The sequence below is a fragment of the Topomyia yanbarensis genome, chromosome 1 (genome assembly GCF_030247195.1).
Source record: "Topomyia yanbarensis strain Yona2022 chromosome 1, ASM3024719v1, whole genome shotgun sequence".
Taxonomy (NCBI): Eukaryota; Metazoa; Arthropoda; class Insecta; order Diptera; family Culicidae; genus Topomyia; species Topomyia yanbarensis.
Window position 1 is genome coordinate 139888450 of NC_080670.1, and position 8658 is coordinate 139897107.

The 8658-nt window shown below is 36.9% G+C and overlaps 1 protein-coding gene across 1 annotated transcript in view; it reads left to right on the forward strand.

Annotated features, from left to right (window-relative positions):
• LOC131695301 (homeobox protein Hmx) overlaps positions 1–7199 on the forward strand; it is a 126937-nt gene extending 119738 nt beyond the window's left edge. Inside the window, exons 3-4 of the mRNA XM_058983797.1 lie at positions 4502–4907; positions 5889–7199. Of these exons, the coding sequence (XP_058839780.1) occupies positions 4502–4907; positions 5889–6201 (719 nt within the window). The 3' untranslated portion in view covers positions 6202–7199. The remainder of the gene's footprint in view (positions 1–4501; positions 4908–5888) is intronic.
• Positions 7200–8658: the final 1459 nt, after the last annotated feature.

Genomic DNA, 8658 nt, shown 5'->3' on the forward strand with positions numbered 1-8658 from the left:
AGGCAATTGATTTACCAACTACGCTATGCCCGTCCCCTTTGTTAAAAGTTTATAATCGCTGACTTATAACTAGATGTCAATGATAGTCAAAGAGTTCGGAAATTTAGTTAAATTTGCGGCAACATCTATCTATCGGATTATTTTGGCCGTATGCTGTACGATGCCTAAGAATCCATAAAAGTGGTCGGTTTCTTATAACACGTGGAGGAACAAACAAATTAATCCTTGAAAGAATATCGGGACAGTCAATATTGCTCACATTTGACTCAAATATAACTGTTTACAAGACAATAATAGCTCCCCATTTTGATTACTGTGCTTCTATTCTGTTCTTAACACCCAAGAAACAGCGCATATCTTACAAAACAAGGTAATGCTACTATTACTACGATGTGACAGACTAACTAACATTTGATGCTCAATTGTTTACAATGGATGTCAGTTCAGCAACGTATTGAATATAACACACTTGTTTTCATCTTCAGAGTGATAAATGCAATGATACCGCAGTACCTGTGTAGCACTATTGTATACGGAAGAGATGTGCATCGATATGAAACCAGACAAGCCGGCAATCTGAGATTGTTGAGCGCTAAGAAATCTTGTACGTAAAACTCCTTATTTTATGAAGGTTACAATTTATTCAACGCATTACCAGAATACGCCAAGCGGACTAATAACCTTAGAGAATTTAAACAGGCCTGTAAGTTATTTGTGAAGCAGAGGCTTTTGGATTTATAGAGAGAAGGATGGGCATACACGGAAATGAAGTATGATTGAAGGAATCTCTCAGGAGTGAAAAATATTATAGAAAGATATCTGCTCGTAAACCTTCCACACTACAAAAGATCTGTATGGGTGTGAGGTGGGCCATCCCAGGTATAAAATAAAAAAAAAATATATCGAAAATGAACATACTTTGCAAGAAGGTACGACGTGACTCAAGCGTTGCTATGGTTCAATAAAGTGGTCGTCTGTTTTAAACGCTGCCCTAGTGTTCTCTAATGGCATATTCGTTTTTGACAGTGCACTACACCGGTGTAGTCGGTGCTACACTCATTCAAACTTGGGTGTAATCAGTCTATCTCTTTCTTTGCACTACACCGGTGTAGCACCAAGAAAAAACGAAAACACCATAAGTTGAGCATTTATTAACCATTATATTTCCAACAAAAATAACACCTTCAACACGTCGACTAGGGTACCCGGGTACCCACAAATTGGAATGCTCATAACTTCGTCTTTCTTTAACCGATTTGGACACTTTTAGATGTTTTTGATTCAGAAGCTCGTCCATTTTTTGATTCTGTGAAATTGAACAGGATGAATGGATCTGGTTCTTAGTAATCCGGAGTAATGTTTCCGGAGTAATGTTTCAATAGTAGGGTATGATTTGTAAATTTTTATAATATCCTAGCAAAATAAGCCCAAAATTTTTCAGATTGTCTCGCAAGTCTGTTATTTATTGTTACGGGACCATATGGCAATTTGACCTCTCACGGCCCTACGGGAACCTGCTCCGGAATTTCCGTTCCGGGGTCAAATAACCAAATGGTTCCAAAACCACGAGATACAGCCAACTGAAGCAATTCCAAGAATTATGATACCCACAATGCCGGTAATCCATTGAAATTCACAAATAATATCCCAGCACTGAAAATAAAACAATGGAATTTCATTAATTGAAACCTGAAAAGGTACTCGGGTACCGCGTCGGACACATAACGGTTAAAGGTGCAAATGTAGCTTATACTTACGGAAGTTGTTATCATTCAACTCCACCACACTCGTAATACTGTATTGTTAACGTTGTAGCCTTGGCTATTTCAAAAAGTTTTGCTAAGTAAAACAACTTACAATACGTCTTTGAGCATTATAATGTTAGAATCAAGACAGCCGTTTATATAGATGATGATAAAATAGATGTGCATCTGCACGATCTATCTCCGCGTACCAGCAATCAGTTCATTACAACTGTCATGTTGGAATACGGAGCGGTGGAATCCGTCAAGTTGGTTTTTCTATGATATTTCCAACGGCGTTAGTGTCGTAAGGATGCGATGGACGAAGCCTATTCCCTCTTACCTGAACTTTCAATGCAAAATAGTAGGCGTCACTAAATCTCAAATCACACTGTACACATATGAAGTAAAACCATGTACAAAAGCATAAAAAACAAACAAATAGATGCTGCTCAGGCAAGAATATACGCACAACCGTTGTCATACGCCTACTACTTCCAAATCACCAACGATAAAATAAATGACAAAAAAACTTATTTACGCTCGTGACTGCTAGGTCCAAAGAACAAACCAGGATAGTTTACTGGGAAAACCAATACAACATCAATAACGAGGACAGTGTGGACGAAAACGATAAATCGAAGAGAAAGCGGACAGGGTGACCCCTAAGCAACAACAGGCGATTCCGGATCTTCAACAGGAAATAAGATCAAGACATTAAGTGAACAAACGGGCCATTACGAACTACCCTGTCCATGAACCGCTGAGGAAAACTCATCTCCAGAAAGAAAAACCAACTCCCTCTCACCTGAGTCACAAACGGTTGCCAAATTTGTTGCTACTATTCGAGCACTAAGTACCACAAACTCAAAAGCTAATACCATCAGTGAGAAAGCTACTACCTAAGACGAAGGGTTCCTACTCGCTACCCATAAGGGAAAGATGCTAGGAAGAACACCAGATCGCAAGCATCAAGGCAGTAACCACGATGATGACACGGTCATGTGCGACGCCGAGAGAGAAATAAATGACCCCTCAAGATAAAGTTGGCGGAGAAGTAAATAAAAAGGATTTCCACGCATGTAATCGGACAAACGCTCGCTATCAATCGTATTTTTTTTGTTTTTTATATATTTATTCTAAATAGGCAAAGATCCACAGCTTTGTCAAGCTAACGCATTGAACCGTGTCAAATAAACGTTTAAATTATAAAAAAACACTACACGATCCCAATATACCAAACAATACCAACCATGGTTTCCACTTTCCATCAATTTAAACATCAAACTAGTCACGAGCCTAAGCAAGGCTTTTACGCCAAATTCACTTATTGGGGCAAGCATATGATGAACGGTTACTTTCCCAGGTAACCAATAAGCATGCAAAATGCGTCTTGACAGCTACCTGATAAGCATTTAAGTCGTTTTAAATGCTATTTAAAAGTCACTTTTGGCGAAATATACGGCTACTCTACTGGTGTGCCAAGAAATTGCTGTTTTACTGCTGTTGTGCATTTAGAATGCTGATTACTGGCAAGAAGCTTTTAAGCAGTTTTTTGAACGCTGATTAACAACAGATATGCATAAAGGATGCAAATTTGCGGCAAGAAGCATCCGAAATTTATTTATTTATTTATTTAATTTTTTATTTCAACGGACCTTTTATGATCTTATTGAAGCATACATTTTGAATATCTTAAAACTAAAAGGTTACAATGCACCAATATTCTTTAATACTGAGAGGAACATTTTTTACAAATATCTTAAACTAAAAATACGATTCGATATACAAGATTGAACAAAAATTATTTAAAATGTAGATTAATATAAAAGAAGGGGAACAAACTTTTATACAAGATGGGAAACGAAAAAAAAAATGAAAAGGTTCAAGGTTATCTTAAAACTAGGAATATAATACAAATTGGTTTTTGCAACAGCAGCAAGAGTTGTATCAGGAACAGGGGGAGTAAGCGATCACGATGACAGGGAAAGAAGAACAAAACTTGCAACTTTCAGGCAAAGAGAAGAACTGTCAGTTTGATTTGCTGGAACTCAGCAAAATTGCCATTCATTGTTTGTTTCAGGAATTAAATTCTATAGATTTGCTGATTTTCATCAAAATAATGGCCTTTACTAAAAACAAAAATTGCAAAGCTGAACTCTTAGCAAATCCAGTTTTGCTGAAAAGTTTCAGCAAAATATTTTGCTGGACAAAATACAAAAAATTGGTGTGCATAAAGTATTCAAGGGGAGAACAGAAAAAAAAATTATTGTCTCCAAGATCGTTATTCCCGTTGTACCCCGCTATTGCTTCAATTCTGAAAGTCCTAGAACACTGTAGTGATAGGTCACGATTTACCCAGAATTAGGCTGATTCCCCGTTATTTCGTCGAACATGAATCGAAGATCATCATTTATTTGTCAGAAATTTAACACTTTATAGTTGTAGTACTGGTCTATGATTTACAGTTAATCGCTATGAGCCAAATAAGCCAGTCGACAATGAGTACTCAATTATATTATCATCAAACGATTATAAAGGTTTTAGGTCAAAACTCAGATGATGATGCTATTTATTAACAAGATGATTATTGATCTAATTGATATTAATATGGAAATTACATGGTAGATTCGCTTGTTTGCGCACTGTGACATTCGTGTGAGTGCGTAAATATCTGTTAATTTATTGATTAATGTGGCAAATGATAATAGCATAACCATAGAAGCTCATTACTTATCCAGTGCATTTGACTTCCACAGACAGCACGGGAAGCATGCTGGAGAATCAGTCTCCCTCGCTAACGCCTCCACCATCGCAGCAATCCAAAACACCGCCACCACATCCGGCGTTTATAGGAAACGCGGTTGGCGGCGGTCGATCAAATGGTGGCAACACCGTCGGTACACTCAGCAACTCTCACAGTGGGCTTGGATCCGGAGGAAGCAGCCTTGGTGGTTGCAGTGGCAGCACCGGTGGCGATGATTGTGAATCCGATGACGACGGTCAGGAGATCATCGAGGAGGATGATGACGGTAGCGATAGGCCGTCGGACTCCGCTTCGCCCAACTCGAATGGAGCGATGCAAGCCAAGCGGAAAAAGAAAACCCGGACGGTGTTTTCCAGGGCACAGGTATTTCAACTGGAATCGACGTTTGACTTGAAAAGGTAAGTACAACGATACTGTTGATAAATGATTGCAGATTCAATACTTTCATCGTGCGAGATTCTGCTGATATTAATATAATGCGAAAATAATTTAATACGCACTATTAATGATTGATCTGATTGTAATGAGCAGAAATTGATAACATACACACAAACGGGGCATTATCACATGTACATACCTACACGACACTGCACATGTTTAAACTCAGACTGTAAAAATGAATAGATCCGATTGTATCGAATAAGTCCCAAATCAGATAATGATTTTCTGCCCAACATATTTTAAGTCGTGAAAATAACAAAATAACAAAATACAGAATAAGGTTTGCCTCATTATTTATGTAAAAAATGCTGACAATAGTTACACACCTAGAAAAAATAGTGTAAATTTACGTTTCCTGACCCTGACATATACGAGCATCAAAAATGACTTAGTTTTACGTTTGATTTTAATTTTACATGACGTTTAATTTCGTAAATCATGTAATTTTACTCCACATACAGCGTTTGTTCTGAATGGTAGGAAGTGTATTTTATGTTATTGCGCATGCAAAGTATACGTTTCATGTAAAATTAAACGGAACACGGTAATGTTCCGTCATATCGTAAATTACGGTTTGTTGAATTGTGTCATGTTTGCAATTACGTCAACGATAAAATTCAGATTTTTTTGGTGTGTAGGTTTCATAAAATAATCTTATCATCGTACGATCGTATTATTTCTCATTTTCTGCTTATTTAATTTATTTCAGTCTAACAATATTGTACTGTAAAACGCACTAGCTACATTTCGAAAGATTTCGAATATTCCCCGTGCAATTCGGTTTGGATCTATTAATATTTTTTAAAAAGAATATCCCACTGAGCAGTACTGTAAGAAGCAAAAGAGCATTCAAACTGCAATCAATTCTATTGATTTTCACTTTCAACCCTTATCTTATTACAACCCACTCATCCCTGCTTTGTCTCATTTCGAAACAGGTACCTAAGCTCGTCGGAGCGCGCTGGTCTGGCAGCATCCCTTCGTCTGACCGAGACGCAGGTGAAAATCTGGTTTCAGAATCGTCGTAACAAGTGGAAACGACAACTGGCAGCCGAGCTGGAGGCTGCCAATATGGCGAACATGGCGCATGCGGCCCAACGACTCGTACGCGTGCCAGTACTATATCACGATGGGTCCGGCGGTGGTTTTGTCCCTCCTCCGCCGCATCCCCACTCTCAACAGTTGTACTACACGGCGGCAGCGGCGCGTGGAGGTAGTCCACCAAGACCACCACTCTCTTCCTTGGTGTAATATTGTGTTTCGAACATCGGTACCACCTGCAGCAGCATTATCGCCACAATTGGTAGCGACGGTTGTAGTAGTGATAATTGGAACCAGCAACAGTAGTAGTGCAGATGTATCGTGATTCGCTTTGTGAAGCAATTTTATCGTAATAGTGAATACCAAATCGAACAGAGGCATTAGTTTAAGCAATGCCGGATGATACAAACATGAATTTTATTGAATAAAATGTAAATAGTGTTGAAGTATGTACGTCGAGAACGAATACAAGATTTTAATATGCTACGTGTAAGATATATATTTCTTCTATAGCCCTTTCGTCTACTGAATACTCTAAACGTCACTTTGAACGAGAAGAAATTAACACTATCAATTTAAACTATATAACAAATTGGCTGTAGATGAATATGAGCTATGTGCTTATGGAGTCAGAAGGCGCCCTTTTAACACGAGCATTCGCAAATGCTTATCTGAATCACAAGTACATAAAGTATAATAACTCAAAAATGATGATTTTAACCTTTAAACGGCAAGTCTTTCATTTTGCCAAAATAGTAATTATGAAAAATTACATGCCAGCCAAACTATTTTGTGTCATGTTTAGGTACGAACATCTGATCGAGATAATGTATATAATTGCAATACATCTTGCGGTTCCTATTTAGTGAAACTATATTTAATAAGTGAATAACGTTTTTTGAACTTTAAAAATTCCAAATTAATCCATTGCTTTCCTTGTGCAGATTATTTAAAATCCTATCGTAGACATGTGAGATCAGTTCCAATCCATTCCTTGAACATTGTACAGTGTAAATAGATTGTTTCAATCTTTAGTTTGTTGTAGTATATTTGTATATGTATTTTTAGAATATACAGTACATATAAGTAGTCTAAATGCTAAACAAGTTTAACGACATAGCAAAGAAAGCAAACAAATGAAATTATCGATAGAATATGCAGCCAAAGTCTTATGATGTATGGCCAATCATAAATGATAAATATAATATTCAAACAAATTGTTATATAAATCAATTAAACTTATTATTGTGATTTGTCCCTGGAAAATGTTGCCGCTGTCTACTTGACGAAAGAAATACGCGAATTGGATTTTGTGTTCAACAAATCGTATCACAAATAATAACTCATTATCCCTAGGATAACAAGGGTGTTTTGGACTGCCAACGGTAGCAGGGGCGGGAGGAGGGTTTTGTTTTGGAGATACAGAGAGTGCTAGTATATTCATTCTATTTCCATATAATAGTGCCATAATTGAACAATATTTCCTAAAATTTGCAAGACGAAATACTGAAAACTAAGCGAGTGAGAATGAATCCGCGGAGGAGCCGCGCATAAAAACCTGTACCTGTAAAACTTGACTGTATACACTAACACTCTCGGTATGGCCAAAATTTTTGTTCAATCACCGCACTTTGTACAGCAAAACTAACTGAGACTACACAGAAAAAAATAATTTGTGATTTTAAATTTATTTTCATGCACATATTTGGAGCATGAATATGAATGTAAAATTAGGTTCCAGCACAAATACACACAACTTGTCGTGCTTTTTTCAGCGATATTTATTGTAATTTTACCAGAGGGGGAACAACTTGACAGCTCCTATACAAATCGTTGAAACCACTTTATTTGGGTCTGTGGGTCTAAAATGGCGGATCAATTTTTATTCAAGAACAATTTCTAAAAAAAGCGTAAACTTGTTCACAGTGAAAATTTTCTTGTTAATTTTTTTTTACTTTCGATAATTCATTTTTGAAGACTTTTTGGGCGTTTGGTGTTGTTTTGTTATAAAAATGCATCTTTATTCCGATGCATTATTTTTAAATGATTCATGATTTTTTGGAATCATCAGCATACAAACAAGCGGCGCTTATACTAGTTAGTGAGCACATTTATTTAGTCTTAAGATATTAGGTAGTAATATTTGTATTGCAATGTAAAAAACACACACAATGATACTGGATTATTTTGCTCCCTCTCCGATAAAAAATGAACTGTCATCACTTCTGATTTTTGTGGAAACCTTTGCACCGTACATGTCGCAGCACCTATCAGTTAGGTGCTATACTGTCAGAAATAAACAGTCGAAGTCAATCCTGCCTTCGTTAAATGCGAAGTGAAAAATGATAATCACAAAACTAAATGTATTTAAAGATTAACGACAAACTTTCGAGAATTGTCATATGCGAAAGATATTTCAAGGGCAATGGGAGAGGAAAAAGTTCACACTAGCAGCGCACTCAAATCAAATCATGCATTTTATATTTTACATTCGGCACAATTTGTAATCCTTAACTTGTTTGTATCTTAAATTATTACGCTGTTTTGAAATGATCATCTTGATTAGCTCTTCCGAATGTAAATAAAGAAAACAAGTTCGTAAAAGACGTCACGAAATTATTTTCTCGCATAGAAATTTGCAGTATCGCAATTAGTGGACGGCGTTCT